Source organism: Hyperoodon ampullatus (genome assembly GCF_949752795.1).
Source record: "Hyperoodon ampullatus genome assembly, chromosome: 1".
Taxonomy (NCBI): Eukaryota; Metazoa; Chordata; class Mammalia; order Artiodactyla; family Ziphiidae; genus Hyperoodon; species Hyperoodon ampullatus.
The window spans coordinates 4,631,387-4,653,013 of record NC_136914.1 but is presented as its reverse complement, the minus strand read 5'-3'; the positions used below and the strand labels follow the sequence as shown (position 1 = coordinate 4,653,013).

General features: G+C 35.4%; 1 protein-coding gene across 4 annotated transcripts in view; it reads right to left on the bottom strand.

Annotated features, from left to right (window-relative positions):
• Positions 1–21,627, bottom strand: part of LRBA (LPS responsive beige-like anchor protein) — a gene marked incomplete at both ends in the record, with an annotated part of 768,451 nt that overhangs the window by 187,332 nt on the left and 559,492 nt on the right. For all 4 annotated transcript variants that reach the window (XM_079699415.1, XM_079699414.1, XM_079699417.1 and 1 more), the window contains one exon: positions 13,309–13,421. In XM_079699415.1, coding sequence (XP_079555541.1) covers positions 13,309–13,421 — 113 coding nt within the window. The remainder of the gene's footprint in view (positions 1–13,308; positions 13,422–21,627) is intronic.

The following is a 21,627-nucleotide window of genomic DNA, read 5'->3' as shown; positions in this document are numbered from 1 at the left end:
ACCTACAATTTGTAAAAAACTCAATATCTGCAAAGCACGATAAAGTAAAGCACAACAAAACAAGATATGCCTGTACAGCAGATAAAGAAAGAACAAAACAAAACAAAACACAGTTCCTAATGGGCTCTCACTCCAAAAGGATGGAATAGGGAAAACAGGAGTATACTGTTTTAAGGTTTGAAGACTATACATGAAATGGTGTATTATTTGAAGAAAGGCTGTCATAAGTTGAAAACATATATTTCAAACCATAAAGAAACCACTAAACTTTTTAAAAAGAGGTATAAATAACAAGACACAGTGAAGATAAAATAGAATAATAAAAATACATAATCTAAAAGAAAACAGATAAAAAGAGACAAGGTACAAAGAACTGATATAAGGGATAAAAAACAGATGGCAGGAAAGCACATGTAAACTGACTATATCAAAAATTACATTAACTGTAAATGGTCTCAACAACCCAATTAAAATGCAGAGCTTATCAGAATGGGTATAAAAGCAAGACTCCATTATATATTGTCCACAAAAAAGAAATTTAAAAAATAAAGCTACAGACAGGTTTAAAAAAATGATAGAAAAAGATACTACAAGTAATAATCAAAATAACACTGTCATATCTACATCAACATCAGAAAAGGTAGACTTCAGAACATGGACTATTACCAGGTATGAAAGAAGACCTTACATAAAGATAATGGGATTCATTTATAAGGAAAACATAACAACCTGAAATGTGTAGGCACTGTATTAGTTTCCTAGAGCTCCTATGACAAACTACCACAAACTGTGTGGCCTAAAACAATAGAAATTTATTTTCTCACAGTTCTGGAAGTTAGAAGTCCAAAATAAGGTGTTGGCAGAGCCATGCTCTCTTGCAAGCCTCTAGGGGAGGATCCTTCCTTGCCTCTTCCAGCTTCTTGTAGCCCCAGGTATGCCTTGACTTCTGGCAACATAACTCCAACTTCTGTTTCCATCACTACATGGTGTTCTTTCCTTTGATGTCTGTTTTAACATGGTGTTTTCATCTTCTTCTTATGAAAACACCAGTCATGTTGGAATTAGGCCCATCCTAATGACCTCATCTTAACTTCATTACATTTGCCAAGACCCTATTACAAATAAGGTCATGTCCACAGGTGCCAGGAGTAAGGATTTTAACATATCTTTTGGGGAGACATAATTCAACTCATAACAGGTACCCAGAAACAAATGCTAAAAATAAAAAATAAAACAAAAACTGAGAGAAATGAAAAAAGATACAGACAAATCTAAATTACAGTTGGAGAAGTCAACACTCCTCCCTCAATAATCAATAGAACAAGTAGATATAAAATTAGTAAGGATATAGAAAATATTAACAACACTCTCAACCAATTTAACCTAGTTGACATGTATAGGGCACTTTATGTAATAACAGATGAGTATGTATCGTTTCCAGGTACACATGGAGCATTAACCAATGTACACCATGTTTGGAGCCATAAAGCAAATTTCAACTAATTTAAAAGAACCAAAGTCATACAAAGTATGTTCTCCAATCATAATGGAATTAAACTAGAAATCAACAAGAGAAAGACATCTGACAAATCCTCAGATCTGTGGAAAGGAAACAATACTCTTCTAAATAATTTATGGGTCAATGAGAAAGTCACAGGGGAAATTAGAAAATATTTTGAAAAGAATAAAAATGAAAACACAATATAGAAAAACTTGTTGGACCTTACAAAATCAGTGCTTTGAGAAAAATCTGTATCATTAAATGCTTATATTAGAAAGAAAAAGAGATCTGAAATCAATAGTTTAAAGCTTCCACCTTAAGACACTAAAAAAGAGGAGAAATTAAATCCAAATCAAGTAGAAAGAAAAATAATAAGGGAAGCAAAGGTCACTGAAACTGAAAACAGAAAAAAACAATAGAAACATATGAAACCTATAGCTACTATCATATTTAATGATGAAAGTAAAGGCTTTTCCCCTAAGATCAAAGACAAGGCACTCTCAGCACTTCTAGTTAACATTATATAATGCAGTAAGTATTCATTGGGAGATGTAGGAAGTCCTAAAGTCTACAAAAAGACTGCTAGCATGAATAATTGAATCTAGGAAGGTTGTAAAATACAAGGTCAATATAAAAAATTCAATTGTGTTCCCATATACTAGCAATGAACAACTGGAATTGAAAACTTTGTAACAATAAAAAACATGAAAATTTTAAGGATAAATTAACAGAATACGTACAAGAATTGTTTACTAAAAGCCACAAAACATTAGAGAGAAATTAAAGAAAACCTAAACAAATGGAAGATAAACCATATTTATGGAATGGAAGATTCAATATTGCTAATATATCATTTTTAGTAAAGTTGGCCTACTGATTAAGTACAATACCAGTTAAAATCTCAGCAGAATTGACAAGCTAATTCCTATATTTATATGGGAAAAACAGAAAACCTAGCATAGCCAAAACAATTTTGAAAAAGAAGACATAGTTGGATTCACATGACCTGATTTTATGACTAACTATAAAGCTATAGTAAACAAGACAGTGTGGTATCAATATAAGGACAGATATGCTAATTGACTGAACAGAATAGAGTCTAGAATTAGACCTACACAATATATAGTCAATTTAATTCCAACAAAGGTTCCCAGACAATTCATGAGAAAAAAAGTCTTTTCAACAAATGGTGTTGGAAGAACTGGACTTGCATTTGTAAAACAAATGAACTTCAACTGTTATCTTGCAACTATGATAGATTATAGATAAAAATAAGTAGCATCAGCAGCAACAGCAGAAGAGGGTAATAATAATTATGTTTGACACAATTTGTTTTTAGAAAAGTCAAGTCACTGTTAGGTAATAATAAGCATGTAGTCAACTAAATAATCTACATCAGCAGCTTTAAATTTTTCCAATAAGACAAGCTCCAAATATATACATGTAGACGTGAATTCACAGGCCTCTTGCAGTAAACCCATAGTCCCACCTTCAAGTGACCTGAGGCTATAGGTTGAAAACAACTGCTACATCTTTATCTTCCTTCCCACCAATAAGACTACTGACATTTATATTTCGAACTCTGACTTATCTTCATCCTCTCTTCTTCCTGTTTTTTTTTAATACTGTACATTTCTAAGCCTAAATGTAAGATGTCACATTTTTTCTTTGTATTTCACTAAATATTTTACATGAGTATTTCATTCTGAAAAATGATTTTAAACTTTGTATTTTAATTACTGTAATGCAAGCTGTATGATCAATTTGTAATACTGGTGAAACTATCAAACAAATCAGGTCCTAGAAAAGAATCCTGGAAATATGGCCTAAAGAGGATGATACCTCAAGTTTATAAAGGGCATTAAACAGTGGAGTTGTAAATGATACAACAACTCTGAATGCTATAAATGTCTTCTAATCACCTTGTCTGTATTTCAGAGAGGTACCACTCAGATTTTCAAATCATTTGCTGGTTGACATTATAAATCGTGAACTCACAGTTTTTTAAAAAACTCCTTTTCTGAAAGTGGGACAGTCTAAAGTTAAGTCACGCAGAAATAAAATGTGTCACAGTCACACAGAAATAAAACTATTCTTGTATAAATGGTTCCTACATAACATTCATTTGGTTGTAAAACTCTTTAAAAGTAGGGACTATTTCATTCACCTTTGTTTCTCACAGTTCTCAGAACAATGTCTACAAAAGGTACCCAGAAAATGTTTAATAATCAATTATTTGAATAAAAACATTTATTCAATATAAACAGGGTACTATAAACCTTTGTTTATGTTGAATAAATGTGCTTATTCTAATAAATGGACTTGGAGAATAAAGACTTGGACAGGAATGTAGACATGTGACTAAAAGATACATTACTACTTACCCACTATAAAAAGCAGGCTGTTACTCACATAAAATAAGTTTTGACTATCACATGGAAATAGAATGAGAAGTTGACATAAAGATATAAAGAAAGCTCCAAATGTACACAGATTTTTTAAATGTCTTCCTACTATATTTACTCTCTTAGAAAAAAATACTCCAGCCTGAAATCAGAAGTATAATACCAGAGCTTATTCAACTTAAAAAAATTTTTTTTCTAGGTGTTTCGAAAACAATTTTTATGTGAATTTATGGCTAAGTACATGTTCCTTACTCAGGATCTACCCAAGTTAGTACACCCAGCACTAAACTAAGAAAACAGGAAGTACTATGGGATAAAACTGGTAATGCTATGTAAATAAAACAATTCATTTATAAGTAATAATAAATGATCACTCCACACCACAGTAACTTAGGATGATTTGAGAATAAATACTTAACTTTGAGAAGGATTACTGGACTGGCAGTGTGTTGCTGGTACATGTCAAGATTATTCATCTCCCTGACAGTAATATTAACCACAATCCATTTCAGTTACTTCACTTTATCATTTTCTGACTAATGTTAAAAAAACAATGTCATTGAAGGCTGCTTAAACTAAGTGTAGGCTTAACCTCTGTTACAGTCATATAAAAACTTCCACTAGAAGGTGACTTCTAGTAAAAAAACAAATCTGCTACACAGAGTGCTAATACTTTAAAAATACAAATTAAAAAAAATAGTCATACAAACCCAATAGATTGTTTTCCTAATTTAAAAACAAAACTTCAGCAAATCCTCTAAACACACCACAATATACTGCCCCATTGTGTGTGTGTGTATGTTCACATTTTGCTAAACTTAATTTTAAGTTGTGGGGAAAGTTGCATAGCCATATTTTAAACAAAATATATCACACTGAACATGTAATAATTTGAAGTTTTAAAAGGTCAGTGTACCCATGAAAAATTTTCTTCAGTATTATACAAATACTACATAAAAAGCAGTTTGCTATATAGGATCCTCCAAATTAAGTACTTTGCTAAAGGTCCCTTCTAATAAATGGAGGCAGGCAGACACAAGTCTATCTAAATACAAAAATTTCCTATTCTGATTCTTGAATTTTATCTTTCCAGGTTATTTCCCCTTTCATTTTGCATGTTCCTTTTAGAAAATATCTGCACTTACACTCTACTTTCTATAAAATCATTTTCTTTTTCTATTAATGCAATCGTTTTTCTCTGTGAGGGTATTTATTCTTGTTTTGTTTTTAAGGCTTCTTCTGCTTCTTAAACTGTCTTTGTTTCTTCTGGTTTCTTTTATTTTTCTATTCCATTTAGTCTCTGTTGTCCTTCACATTGAAGGCTGTCTTTAAATGTCTGCTACCTTCATTTTTAAGAATGAGGCAGGAAAGAGCTGACTGAAGTACACTGAGCATAAGCAGCATGTGAACAGGTAGACTTCACTGAAGAGAAATCAGGTGGGCTCCAAGTAGGATCCCTAAATGTCAGTACTTTTCAGGTCTTTTCTCTTGAGCTAGTCAGTATATCCAAAGAGTAACACAATTTTCTGTCTTACAGGGTGGGGCTGGTACAAGCCTGGCTGTCGGAGTTCCGATAGCATGACAGCAAAAGGGGTCTGGGGGCCTTCACCATTCAGTTCTTAAAGCTTTCTGTTAATCCTCCTGTTTTCCATTCCTTACCCTTCAACTCTCGCTCTGCTGTTCTTGCTGCTCTCAAATCAGAAACTTCTCCAGTCCAATTTCTCCAAAAAGTAAACCTCTAGTCTTTTGCCAAGATGAAGGTAAAAGTAGTTGCACATTGGAAAGAAGTATAAATGCAAGTATTCAATGTAAACTACTCTTTCTGGTTATATCTGAAGTCTACCAGTTCAGTGATAGGGACAGATCTGAGATCAAATCATAGCCTGAACACTTGGAAAATGCATGACCTTAGAGAGTTTCTTAACTTCACTACATCTTAGTTTCATTATGTGTAAAATAAAGATAATAACACATTCCTTACAGTGTTGTTGAAGGGATTAAAGAAGGGCGCTTATACAAAATGTTTGTTAAAGGCACCTACTAGGGCTTCCCTCACAATCCTACAAAAAGATTCTAACCTTTCCCAATATCATTCTTTTGCTGATTGGACTATAAACTCCCCAAGGCCAGGGAATGTATTTTATACCAAAATCCCTAAGATCCATGTGGCATATAACAGTATATTTGATGCCAAGATTAAAATATTTTTAATATATTTTGTCAGCCAATAAAAAATAGCCAAGTGTGGGGTAATTTTAAATTTCTTTCTCTGAAATTATGTTTTATTTAAATACTTTAAGATCCATTATTTACTGTTATAATACAATAACGTTGTTTTATTTTTTTAAGTTTGAATTCCTTTGATTTTGACTGAAGCCCAATAAATAGAAAAACAAAGTAAAAGCTATAACACCTATCATTTTAAAACAATAATGCCCCCCCCCAAAAGAGTGTTCTTTTCCCTCTGTGACATCTAGATGGTATATTGATTCCCAGTATATCTGTTACAGAGCCTACTAAAAGGACTGGCATTCGTCAGAAACAGCACTTAAAACTTAAAGAGATAAAGAAGTGCTGTCTGATCAACAACAGTTAAATGTCGGTAGTCAATTCCAGGTCAAGATGAATGCTGTATATTAAATGTGTGTGTTAGGAGAAATATCTCACATATAAAAACACACAACCAAATGGTAGGAGATAAAAAGGAGACAGGAGGCGGGGCGGGGGGTGGTGGAAATCATCTATTTTTGCTTTAAACAAAAAGAGAGAGAAAAAAAAAACACAATAAATACAAGGACAAACAATAGCAACTCATCAACCAGTAAATAAATTCAGAACAGCCTTGTCATTCAGTTCTCTTCAGTTATCTCAGAATGTACGCTTTAGAAACATTTTGATCCAGGCTAGAGCAATGAAAGCTGCTAGTTTAACAGAGTGTGGATGGTACAACATTGTAAGATAGGTTTAAAACAAACAAACAAACAAAAACCTATGATTAACTGGGACCTGGACCAAAATTTAAAATACAGTTTGAAGATCTGATGATAGTAAACTTTGCTCCAATTTCTACACTGCAAGGTACGAATTGGGAGATAGAGGTGTAGGATCATTTTCCCCTAACGTTTACTTTTCTTGACTCTTAAACAAAATAACAGCTCACCTTGTGCTTGCACTCTACAGTTGAAATATGCATGATTTTTCTTTTCCCTCTACCTTGAACTCTTTCTTTCAGTATTTTCCTTCACTTTAAGAACGTGAGCTCTAATAAATATTAAATACTTGATTATACCTTGGCCAGTACTGCTTTTCCCCCCCAGTCTTCAGTTATTTTTTAGTAAAATAGTAACTTAGAAGATTTTATTTTATCTAATCTCCAGAAACTAAGAGTCCCTCGCACACACTATTACTCAATGAACAACCAGTAAATGGAAAACACAAATGAATGCTCGAGTAGTAACATCAGGTATTCTCTAGATTTAAGCAAACATTCAGCTTTTTCATAAAACAGGCTTAGTCAAAAAAGCTTGGGGCATAACCTGGGACAAACACACCAGGAGTAGGCAATTGGGAAAAGCTTTCCTTTTTCAAGCAGTGGAATGCTGGTTGTCTCTTACCATGCATTTCAGCATGAGAGGTGAAAAGCAACTTGATGAAATAACATCAAAACAGACTTAGCAATTGATGCCAAACGTACAAAGCAGTATAGCATATTGCAGCGTTTCTCAAGGTTTCTGGGCCAAAACTCATAGTAAGAAGTCTGTCACTTCAAATCATAACCCAGCACGCACGCACACACACACACACACACACACACACACACACTCCTTAAGCAGAAGATTCGTACATGATGCACATTACTTTCTTTTTTTTAATGTAATGCTACACTATTCTATTCCTTTTTTAAAATGCTAGTTGTGAACGGCATAGTGTTTAAATTCTGGTTCTATCCACTAGCTGTGTGACTTAGTACAACTTGCTTAACCCCATGGTGCCTCAATTTCTGCCCCTGTCAAGACAATAATAACGTTACCAATCTTAGAAGGCCTTTGTGAGGGTTAAAAGAATTAACACGTGTGATATTCTTAAATAAGAGCCTGGCATATACTAAGTCCTTAATAAACATTAGTTAACAATAATAAAGTGAGATGTTCCTACCTTCTGAAATTTACAGCTGAGTTTTCATTTGCAAGATTTCACTTGGAAATGGATGGTTCCATTTCAATCTAACAACATACTTGTTTTTTGGAATACGTATCCAGGTATATACATTAAATATTCCAAAATAACTATGTTGATCAATTAGAAAAGAAATGATTGTACCTGATTATCTTGATTTTCCTCACTTAGAACACTGGCTTACACAATCAATCTCCTACTAAGGAAATAAATAAATAAATAAATAAATAAATCACAATAGCACAAAAAATCTTACTAATCCACCAAGGAAGTCCTGGTACTGAAACACTCAACCATCATAATTTGTTATTATGGTATGACATTTTGTAAATATATTCTTGTCCTAATTATAACTTCTTATAAAGAGAAGACAAAAAAAATGTTCTTATCTCTTCCAAGGAGACTGTCAAAATATAAAAATCAGTGTGTATTTGTAAAATATGGATTAATGCCACTTCAAAGTTTATGCATGGTTAGATCTGTCTTCTCATCAGTCAGAATTTCAGACTAGGGATGAAACAACAGGGAAGGTGGAGAAAAAAAATCAACTTCAAAACTGATCTCTACTTTTTTTCAGCTTTAAAGGAATAAATTAAACCATTATGTTAAATGAGGAGTTTCTCGATACAAGGAAATATTAAATTTTCATTGTGATTTTCAGACTAGACATTTTTTTTGCACTGCCCCATTTAGACTTTCTTTTTGAAGAGAATGATCAGAAACATAATCCAGAAGAAAGGGTGTTGATTACATTAATTCAGCTTCAGAAAGAGAATTTCCTGTGCAACATGGAAGAGATAACCAAATAAAATTGTAGCTTTGTATCAACACTACTAAAACTCCTCTGAAAACCAGCTTTGGGGAAATTAAATGGACATAAACACACATAAATAATACAATGCATTTTAAAGCTAGTCAGGCTATATTATCTACTTAAGAAGGAGGGTAAGATCTGTTTATATTTTAAATTAAGCTTTGCACACAATGTTTCCTTTGATTTCACAAGTTTATTTCAACAAATAGTAATGTTTGCTAAATGTATACTATGGGACAAACTTCAATATAATTCTATTATAATCGTTTTCATACAGATATAGCTCGTTTTATGTATGTGATGCATTCCTGAAAATATGTATATAAACAGATATTTCAAGATGGAATCATACTGTAAACATTAGGCAGATTTTAATACCAATAGGAATGAGATACATTTTATAAAGTAAACAATGTTATACATGGAAAGTACAATTTTCAAATATCTGATATGCTTATTTCACTTAAAATAATTCAGTTAATTCCAAACTCACTTATTTCCATGAATATTTAATGAAAACAATTAGCAGCAGCAGAATTCCACTTGCATGAACTTGAATGACTTTTGTAGCATTTGAACGACTGCTGCTTTATAGGAAAGGAGACGCTGTAGGTTATGTGGTTGAGTATTAGGGCTCCCTGCTTCTTCCCAGCTCTGCTAATCGCACTACTGTTGGCTAGCCAATTAAGTGCTGTTCAGCTAGTGTCGAAAACATGCTTTATAAATTTTCCTTCCTCAGCACAAAATACAACTTTCACAAAATCTCTTATAATATAAAAATGGATACTACTACAATTAAACACACTAAATCACAAAAGTCATATGTTTATGTCTTTGTAGAGCGGATATGGACATTTATAGATAGAGAATAATGAAAATAACTCTTTTGCTTTGGCTTTTGAGCCCCTTTTTACTTTTAAACTAATAAAATAAAAAAAGCAAAATTTCTATTGCTTGTCTAGTGGAATTTAAAAATAACCTTATTTATCACATACAGAAGATAAGTTATAAAGACATGAGTTAAAACAGTGTTTTACACACCTAGCAAAACTGTTTGGCAAGTTCCTTAGAAACAGTTGCAACACACAAATAAGATTCAATTTGAATAAAAGATTCTGTTTACTTGGCAAATAACAGCATTTTACTGATACTATTTCATCGGATTCTCATAATGAAAAAATTCATAGGACCTACTTTAAAAAAATTGTTTTGAAGGCTTTCTTCTGGTCATGTAAGATTTTTAGTGGAACAGAGAACAAAGATGAGGGTCAGAGAACAGAGGCTTTTGGCAAGGAAGTAGTAAGGCGAGGTGATAGGGTTACGGGAGTTCTTGTTCAGGTACAGTGATGGTAGAAGAGAGAAATACAGCCTTAGCAGAAAAATCCAAATAGCCTCCCACTTAGCACCATTGCTACTGTTCCATCAAGACATAAACATGCACCTTGTCCACAAACCATCTAACTACTCACTGCATCTTAAAGAGCCTACAAAAAGTCCTCTAAAGCACAAAACATCTTAATAAGTTATGTGCTTAAATAGAAGTCCAAACTGAAGGACTCAGCTTAAACAAAAAAAGGCAATTCTTCTAGATGTCTAGAAAGGTTATATATTTACTTTGTGAGGCAAATTTTACATTTTAACAATTTAATGAAAAATGAGATCTTTAATTTCACTTACATAAAATTCAAATAAAGGATAGTAGGATATAATGGTCTGAGAATCAAAGAGCTGTCCAGTTTTTACTATTGACCTACTGCATGGCTCACTACACAAGTCAAACTAATACAGTCCTCACTTATTAGACAAGAGAGTTCTACAGATTCCAGTGAAATACTACAGGGTCTTAGAACAAGTACAATACCTAAATGTAAGTAAGGCTTTCCTTTTAAAAAAAAAAACCCAAAACATTTATCCATTTATTATTCCTCATAGTCAACGGGTCACCTGGGAAATTCTGCTGATCTGGGCCACAGTTAGCTGCTCTTGGTTGTGCTTGCTCATGTGTTCATGGTCAGCTGAGGGCTGGCTCGTGTAGGATGACCTCAGCTCACACAGCTCAGCCATCCTCCAGGTGTCAGTCCTGACCCTCCAGCTAGTTAACCTGGGCATGTTGTTCTCAAGGTGATCAAAGAAAAGTAAAAAGCAGAAACATGCAGGCGCTTTTTCAAACCTCTATTTTGTGTCTAGTTTACTAATTACCTCTTTTTCTCCCCTTACTGGCCTTTTTATTGTTTTTGTTTTTTAATTGTTATAAAATATACATAACATGAACCTTACCATTTTAACCATTTTTAAGTGTAAGTTCAGTGGCATTACATTCAGGTTGTTGGCCAACCATCACCACCTTCCATTTCCAGAACTTGTTTCATCTTGCAAAACTGAGACTCTATACCCATTAAGTGAGTCTCCCTCCCCCTGCCAGGCCCCGGTAACCACCATTCTACTTTCTGTCTCTATGAATTTGACTACTCTAAATACCTCACATGAGTGAAATCATACAGTGTTTGTCCTTTTGTGAATGGCTTGTTTCACTTAGCATAATGTCTTCAAGGTTCATCCATATTGTAGCGTGTGTCAGAGGTTCCTTCCTCTTTAAGGCCGAACAATATTCCACTGTGTATACGTACCACATTCTGTTTATCCATTTATCCATCAGTGGATACTTGGATTGCTTCCATCTTTTGGTTATTGTAAATAATACTGTTATAAATATGAAAATTGGTATACAAATACCTCTTCGAGTCTCTGCTTTTATTTCTCTTGGGTATATATTCAAAAGTAGAATAACTGGATCTTAGGGTAATTCTATTTTTTATTTTGAAGGAACTGCCATACTTTTTTCCATGTCAGTTTCACCATTTTACAGTCCCACCAGCAGTGCACAAGGTCTCTACTTTCTCCACATCTTCACCAATATTTGTTATTTTATGATTATTTATGTTTTAATTAAAGCCATCCTACTGGCTGTGAAGTGGTATCTCATTTGGTTTTGATATACATTTTCCTAACAATTAGTAATGTTGAACACCTTTTCATCTGTTCATTGGCCATTTGTATAACTTCTTTGGAGAACTGTCTATTCAAATCCTTCACCCGTTTTTGAATCAGGTTCTTCAGTTTTTGTTGTTGAGTTCTAGGAGTTCTCTATATATTCTACACATTAATCCCATATCCGATAGGTAATGTGCAAACAAAGCTTTCTTTTGAAAATGAAAACTCTCCTTTAAAAGTGAAAAAGGATTCAGGATATTCTGTCTGTTGATAATTCAGGACAGAAAAGGAAAATTCTTAAAGAATACCTGACGATATGAGAATATACTTATAGAAAAACCAGTGTGTTTGTGTGTGTGTGTGTGTGTGTATAAAACGTAATTATTCCTTATTGATATGTGGTAAATTAGAGGTAGTTTTTGTTATTTGCATGTTTCACATTTTAAAATTAAAAACAGACTGATTAATTTTAACACAGTTAAAATTAATTTTTTAGAACCTGGGGGAAATGTCATGTATATTTTATTATTTAATTCATTTAACACATTTATTGAATGGCAGGTCCTATACTAGGCGAGGGAGAAATAATGGTAAACGAGAACTCTATCTTGATGAACTTCAGTGGAGCACACAAGAAGAACCAAAACAAGTAGGTAGAAAGATATGTAAAAATGCATGATATTTTAGGTGCTCTGAAAGAAGGAGAGGAAGGAAGGAGTCAGTAGTGGTCTCTGTAAGGAGGTGTTCCTAAAGGACTGAGACAGTCAGCCACTCACAGAGCAGGGGGATGAACGTTCAAGGCTCAGCCACTCGCAGAGCAGGGGGATGAACGTTCAAGGCTCAGCCACTCACAGAGCAGGGGGATGAACGTTCAAGGCAGAGAAAGCAAACTGTAGAGTCGGGAAAGATTCATTCTGCATGCAACGATAAGTCCAGAAAGGCTTAAGCACTGAATTTATGGAATTCAAAATTACATTTGAAGAGGATCCATTCTGTTGTAGTGAGGAATGGCTCAGAGAAGGGCAAGAGGTGGAGGAAAATCACGTAGGAGACACAGAAGAGTGTGGGGTTACTTGTCTTTTTACAAGAGTGCTGGTGAGAAGTTTCCATGATGTGCTTCGTATCTTTTATCAAGTACTGACACCCTTAGAAGAAGTTGATATTTGGGAATAATATTTTCTTAAATGTATACGAAGAAAAAAATATAACTGTTAATATTTTTCATTGTCATCAAGGTTACCATGTATATTAAATTTTTCTTTTTTAAATTTGAGAATAATGAAAATACATTTAAAAGACAAATATATTAAAGTTATAATAATATTAAAAATATTTTTAAATGTGATGTGAAAATAAAGATAATCACTGGAATATTTTTATATTCAAGATAGTGATATTTCAGATGATTACTAAGAAATTACCTTGGACAGATCTCTGAAGTTACTTGGCAAAGTAAGATCCAGTTCTTCTGATTCATAATTAGTAATGACCCAGGGAAACACTGGGTACTGGTTTAAGTCATTGTAACTCCGTCCTGGAAGAGGAAAAAAAAAGTCATTCTTAATTTAGAAGAACGAAATGATAAACATTCAGGAATATACTAAATGTAACAAGAACAACAATTTTTGAGTGCCAGACATTGTTCCCAGTGCTATCCATTCACGACTTCTATTAATTCTCACAATAACCCTATGAAATTGGTATTGCCCCCGTTTTACAGATAAAATAACCGAGGCACAAAAGTTTATGTAACTTGCCCCAAATCATGCAACTAGTAACGGTCGAACTACATTCAAATCCAGATACCCTGTACCCACATCTTATAAATTACACAACTATTTTTTATTAGTTGAAAGTCTGCACCAAATAAAATAATCTTCATTAAGAATTCAAAAAACAATTTGCAATCTCATAGAGTTTTTCAAAACCAGAATCCTTTCTTTGCCATTAATTAACCAACCAACCAATCAACTGATCAACCAAGTTCAAATGACTTCACCCCTATGGGTATTCACAGTCAACTGTAAAATGACCAGGTAGTTCTTAATAACTCTGAAATTTCTGTGACAGCTTTCAAATTCTATGCTCCTTTGAACATAATGCACAGCATCACAGATGTTGCTTAGTCCATTCCCAAATGCTGCCACATACTCTTCTATGCTTCTTCTAAACTAATGACATTCAACGACACATTCAGGTCTACTAAAAATATAAATAAAACAAAGGATGAGGTAGCCCATCCATGTAGAAACAGCAGTTTTCTGGATATCACCACTTTAGGGAGGCACCACGGTAGATGACATCATTATTTCTGGAGTAAAAATGTTGGCGTTTGACTCCACCATTTTACTAGTCTATTACCTATTTTTACTTAGATTTAATGTGAACAGACTTTTATGGCTAAAATACAAGGCAAACAAGGATATTAATATTGGTTGAATTCCTTTCTTATAGGGTATTCTATCATCTCCATTCTTTTCCTGTTCTCAAATATATACGGATATCATATCAATATACAGCTGAGTATTACAGTAGCTCTCCACACAAATTCTTGGTATCTAAGCCTCCCTTATGATTGGATGTTTTTTTTTTTTTTAAACATCTTTATTGGAGTATAATTGCTCTACAATGGTGTGTTAGTTTCTGCTTTATAACAAAGTGAATCAGCTATACGTATACACATATCCCCATATCCCCTCCCTCTTGCATCTCCCTCTCACCCTCCCTATCCCACCCCTCTAGGTGGTCACAAAGCACCAAGCTGATCTCCCTGTGCTATGAGGCTGCTTCCCACTAGCTATCTATTTTACATCTGGTAGTGTATATATGTCCATGCCACTCTCTCACTTTGTTCCAGCTTACCCTTCCCCCTCCCCATGTCCTCAAGTCCATTCTCTACATCTGCGTCTTTATTCCTGTCCTGCCCCTAGGTTCTTCAGAACCATTTTTTTTCTTAGATTCCATATATATGTGTTAGCACATGATATTTGTTTTTCTCTTTCTGACGTACTTCACTCTGTATGACAGACTCTAGGTCCAGCCACCACACGACAAATAACTCAATTTCATTTCTTTTTATGGCTGAGTAATACTCCATTGTACATATGTGTCACATCTTCTTTATCCATTCATCTGTTGATGGACACTTAGGTTGCTTCCATGTCCTGGCTACTGTAAATAGAGCCGCAATGAACATTGTGGTACATGACTCTTTTTGAATTATGGTTTTCTCAGGGTATATGTCCAGTAGTGGGATTGCTGCATCGAATGGTAGCTCTATTTTTAGGTTTTTTTGTTTTTTTTTTTTTTTTGCGGTACGTGGGCCTCTCACTGCTGTGGCCTCTCCCGTTGTGGAGCACAGGCTCCAGATGCGCAGGCTCAGCAGCCATGGCTCATGGGCCCAGCCGCTCCACGGCATGTGGGATCTTCCGGGTCCGGGGCACGAACCCATGTCCCCTGCATCGGCAGGCGGACTCTCAACCACTGCGCCACCAGGGAAGCCCCTATTTTTAGTTTTTTAAGGAACTTCCATATTGTTCTCCATAGTGGCTGTATCAATTTACATTCTCACCAACAGTGCAAGAGGGTTCCCTTTTCTCCACACCCTGTCCAGCATTTGTTTGTAGGTTTTTGGATGATGGACATTCTGACCGGTATGAGGTGATACCTCATTGTAGTTTTGATTTGCATTCCTGTAATGACTAGTGATGTTGAGCATCCTTTCATGTGTTTGCTGGCAATCGGTATATCTTCTTTAGAGAAATGTCTATTTAGGTTTTCTGCACATTTTTGGATTGGGTTGTTTGTATTTTTGATATTGAGCTGCATGACCTGCTTGTAAATTTTGGAGATTAATCCCTTGTCAGTTGCTTCATTTGCAAATATTTTCTCCCATTCTGAGGGTTGTCTTTTCATCTTGTTTATGGTTTCCTTTGCTGTGCAAAAGCTTTTAAGTTTCATTAGGTCCCATTTGTTTGTTTTTGTTTTTATTTCCATTACTCTAAGAGGTGGATCAAAAAAGATCTTGCTGTGATTTATGTCAAAGAGTATTCTTACTGTGTTTTCCTCTAAGAGTTTTATAGTGTCCGGTCTTACATTTAGGTCTTTAATCCATTTTGAGTTTATTTTTGTGTATAGTGTTAGGGAGTGTTCTAATTTCATTCTTTTACATGTAGCTGTCCAGTTTTCCCAGCACCACTTATTGAAGAGGCTGTCTTTTCTCCATTGTATATTCTTGCTTCCTTTATCAAAGATAAGGTGACCATATGTGGGTGCATTTATGTCTGCACTTTCTATCCTGTTCCATTGATCAATATTTCTGGTTTTGTGTCAGTACCATACTATCCTGATTACTGTAGCTTTGTAGTATAGTCTGAAGTCAGGGAGCCTGATTCCTCCAACTCCGTTTTTCTTTCTCAAGATTTGCTTTGGCTATTCGTGGTATTTTGTGTTTCCATACAAGTTGTGAAATATTTTTTCTAGTTCTGTGAAAAATGACATTGGTAGTTTGATAGGGATTGCACTGAATCTGTAGATTGCTTTGGGTACTATAGTCATTTTCACAATGTTGACTCTTCCAATCCAAGAACATGGTATATGCCTCCATCTGTTTGTATCATCTTTAATTTCTTTCATCAGTGTCTTATAGTTTTCTGCATACAGGTCTTTTGTCTCCTAAGGTAGGTTTATTCCTAGGTATTTTATTCTTTTTGTTGCAATGGCAAATGGGAGTGTTTCCTTATTCTCATTCAGATTTTTCATCATTAGTGTATAGGAATGCAAGAGATTTCTGTGCATTAATTTTGTATCCTGCTACTTTACCAAATTCATTGATTAGCTCTAGTAGTTTCCTGGTGGCATCTTTAGGATTCTCTATGTGTAGTATCATGTCATCTGGAAACAGTGACAGCTTTACTTCTTCTTTTCCGATTTGTATTCCTTTTCTTTCTTTTTCTTCTCTGATTGCCATGGATACGACTTCCAAAACTATGTTGAATAATAGTGGTGAGAGTGGACAACCTTGTCTTGCTCCTGATCTTAGAGGAAATGGTTTCAGGTTTTGAACACTGAGAACGATGTTGGCTGTGGGTTTGTCATATATGGCCTTATTATGTTGAGGTAAGTTCCCTCCATGCTTACCTTCTGGAGGGATTTTATCATAAATGGCTGTTGAATTTTGTCAAAAGCTTTTTCTGTATCTATTGTGATGATCATATGGTTTTTATCCTTCAATTTATTATTATGGTTTATCACATTGATTGACTTGCGCATATTGAAGAATCCTTGCATTCCTGGGACAAATCCCACTTGATCATGGTGTATGATCCTTTTAACGTGCTGTTGGATTCTGTTTGCTAGTATTTTGTTGGAAATTTTTGCATCTATGATCATCAGTGACACTGGCCTATAGTTTTCTTTTTGTGTGACATCTCTGTCTGGTTTTGGTATCAGGATTATGGTGGCCTCGTAGAATGAATTTGGGAATGTTCCTCCCTCTGCTACATTTTGGAAGAGTTTGAGAAGGATAGGTGTTAGCTCTTCTCTAAATATTTGACAGAATTCGTCTGTGAAGCCATCTGGTCCTGGGCATTTGTTTGTTGGAAGATTTTTAATCACAGTCTCAATTTCAGTGCTTGTGATTGGTCTATTTTGTCTATTTCTTCTTCATTCAGTCTCGGAAGGTTGTGCTTTTCTATGAATTTGTCCATTTCCTCCAGGTTGCCCATTTTATTGGCATATAGGTGCTTGTAGGAATCTCTCATGGTCCTTTGTATTTCTGCAGTGCCAGTTGCTACTTCTCCTTTTTCATTTTTAATTCTATTGATTTGAGTCTTCTCCGTTTTTTTCTTGATGTGTCTGGCTAATGGTTTATCAATTTTGTTTATCTTCTCAAAGAACCAGCTTTTAGTTTTATTGATCTTTGTTATCATTTCCTTCATTTCTTATTCATTTATTTCTGATCTGATCTTTATGATTTCTTTCTGTCTGCTAATTTTGGGGTTTTTTTGTTGTTCTTTCTCTAATTGCTTTAGGTGTAAGGTTAGGTTGTTTATTTAAGATGTTTGTTTCTTGAGGTAGGATTTTATTGCTATAAACTTCCCTCTTAGAACTGCTTTTGCTGCATCCCATAGGTTTGGGGTCATCGTGTTTTCATTATCATTTGTTTCTAGGTATTTTTTGATTTCCTCTTTCATTTCTTCAGTGATCTCTTGGTTATTAAGTGGTGTATTGTTTAGCCTCCATGTGTTTGTAATTTTTACAGATTTTTTTCCTGTAATTGATATCTAGTCTCATAGTATTGTGGTTGGAAAAGATATGTGATATGATTTCAATCTTCTTAAATTTACTAAGGCTTGATCTGTGACCCGAGATAAGATCTATCCTGGAGAATGTTCCATGAGCACTTGAGAAGAAAGTGTATTCTGTTGTTTTTGGATGGAATGTCCTATAAATATCAATTAAGTCCTTCTTGTTTCATGTATCATTTAACGCTTGTGTTTCCTTATTTATTTTCATTTTGGATGATCTGTCCATCGGTGAAAGTGGGGTGTTCAAGTCCCCTACTATGATTGTGTTATTATCGATTTCCCTTTTATGGCTGTTAGCGTTTGCCTTATGTATTGAGGTGCTCCTATGTTGGGTGGATATTTACAATTGTTATATCTTCGTCTTGGATTGTTCCCTTGATTGTTATGTAGTGCCCTTCTCTGTCTCTTGTAATAGTCTTTATTTGAGTCTATTTTGTCTGATATGAGAATTGCTACTCCAGCTTTCTTTTGACTTCCATTTGCATAGAATATCTTTTTCCATCCCCTCACTTTCAGTCTGTATGTGTCCCTAGGTCTGAAGTGGGTCTCTTGTAGGCAACATATATATGGGTCTTATTTTTGTATCCATTCAGCCAGTCTGTGTCTTTTGGTGGGAGCATTTAATCCATTTACATTTAAGGTAGTTATCAATATGTATGCTCCTATTCCCATTTTCTTAATTGTTTTGGGTTTGTTATTGTAGATCTTTTCCTTCTCTTGTGTTTCCTGCCTAGAGAAGTTCCTTTAGCATTTGTTGTAAAGGTGGCTTGGTGGTGCTGAATTCTCTTAGCTTTTGCGTGTCTGTAAAGGTTTTAATTTCTCTGTTGAATCTGAATGAGATCCTTGCTGGGTAATCTTGGTTGTAGGTTTTTCTCCTTCATCACTTTAAATATGTCTTGCCACTCCCTTCTGGCTGCAGAGTTTCTGCTGAAAGATTAGCTGTTAACCTTATGGGAATTCCCTTGTATATTATTTGTTGTTTTTCCCTTGCCAATTATAATATTTTTGCTTTGTCTTTAATTTTTGATAGTTTGATTAACATGTGTCTTGGCGTGTTTCTCCTTGGATTTATCCTGTATGGGACTCTCTGTGCTTCCTGGACTTGATTGACTATTTCCTTTCCCATATTAGAAAGTTTTCAACTTCAAATATCTCTTCAAGTATTTTCTCAGTCCATTCCTTTTTCTCTTTTTCTTCCAGGTCCCCTATAGTTTGAATGTTGGTATATTTAATGTTGTCCCAGAGGTCTCTAAGACTGTCTCAATTCTTTTCATTCTTTTTTCTTTATTCTGCTCTGCAGTAGTTATTTCCCCTATTTTATCTTCTACATCACTAATCCGTTTCTTCTGCCTCAGTTATTCTGCTATTGATTCCTTCTAGAGAATTTTTTATTTCATTTATTGTGCTGTTCATCATTGTCTCTTTGCTCTTTAGTTCTTCTAGGTCCTTGTTAAATGTTTCTTGTATTTTCTCCATTCTATTTCCACGATTTTGGGTCACCTTTACTATCATTACTCTGAATTCTTTTTCAGGTAGACTGCCTATTTCCTCTTCATTTGTTTGGTCTGGTGGGTTTTTACCTTGCTCATTAATCTGCTGTGTGTTTCTCTGTCTTCTCATTTTGCTTAACTCACTGTGCTCGGGGTCTCCTTTTCGCAGGCTGCAGGTTCGTAGTTCCTGTTGTTTTTGGTGTCTGTCCCCAGTGGCTAAGGTTGGTTCAGTGGGTTGTGTAGGCTTCCTGGTGGAAGGGACTAGTGCCTATATTCTGGTGGATTAGGCTGAATCCTGTCTTCCTGGTGGGCAGGATCCCGACCGGCGGTGTTTTTTGGCGTGTCTGTGACCTTATGATTTTAGACAGCCTCTCTGCTAATGGGTGGGGTTGTGTTCTGGTCTTGCTAGTTGTTTGGCATAGGGTGTCCAGCACTGTAGCTTGCCAGTTGTTGAGTGGAGCAGGGTCTTAGCTTTGAGATGGAGATCTCTGGGAGAGCTTTCACCGTTTGGTATCACATGGAGCCGGGAGGTCTCTCGTGGACCAACGTCCTGCACTCGGCTCTCCCACCTCAGAGGCACAGGCCTGACACCCAGTCGGAGCACCAAGACCCTCTCCGAATACTGTTACCTCCTCGGAGCGCTCAATAGCAGCGTGCATGGAGCTTTTACAGAGGGTCTCAGCAAGCAGGCAGTCCTGCGGTACCAGATTAGCAAACGTTCAAAAGCTTGACAATATAGTCTGTCGGCAAGGGTGTGGAGAAACAGTCCCTCTTTTGCATTGCTAGTGAGAATGCAAAAGGATATAACCAACAACAGCTTTGTCAATATGTCTTCATCAACCAAATGAGTAATGCCAATGTGGGACCCAGGACCACTCACTCCGTGGAAGAATCCCAGGTTCAGGCAGGGGACAGGCAGAGTGCCAGTAATATCTGGATATTGCTTGACACTTTACAGACTGTTTTCAATGAATTTGCCTTCTCTGCTGAGCTTCAAAGCTTCCAGGATCTTGGCAGCTGAGAAGTGAAAGGCAGAGGGAGGGAGTGTGGGGCAGGAGCAGCTTCTGGGCGTGTGCTCATGGGAGTGGCTGCCTGAGAGACCCGGGAGCAGAGGGTAAATAGTCCCCTGATTGGACAGAGCGGAGCAAGGACTACAACTTGATTTGATGCTTTTAACATTTTATTTCACTGTATTCATCATGGGCTTGAGGTCTATTAGAGTACCAGAGTTCTTCCTTGAGTGTCCTGGAAATAGTCTTAGGACACATGAATAACTAGGACAGTTTTAATTCTGAAGTATTTATGTCGTTACATGTTTCTATCAATGTTAACGTCTCCCAGAAAAAAACAACCACACTTAACAGCAAAAAGCAGTCTAGTTTGATGTCTCCATTGTCTCTCATTTTCCTGATTGAGATGTTAGTAAACAGTAAAATCCTCTTCTTAGCCTATCTGCTTAAATAATCAAGTTTATTGTACCTACAAAAAAAGAGTACATACCTGCTCACTGTAAACAGACTTTTATTAAGTAAGTTAAATTCAATATTTAGTTACTGAACGCCTAGTGACTGTCTTTTGGGAAATGTGTCATGATATCACGAGAACCTGTATGTATCACAGATAACACTGTAAAAGAAATATTAAATAACATGAGACTCCACCCCAGCCTCTAGTGTATGTAAAAACCATCCAAAACAAATTACTGATTCTATTCTTTAAAGAGAATATCCAGGGGATATATTTAAAAGACACTATAGGCACAGTAGAAGTTATTTGAGAGTGGACCATTTCATAAATGCTGTCCGTGATTATTACACTGCATTCAATCTAGGTGTTAATTGATTTAGCATGTACAAAAGATGTCCATTTAAACTTGTTACATAAGTTTCCTGTCTCTCATTCTTACTTAATAATCCTTTCAGTCTCTAGTTATACAATCCCT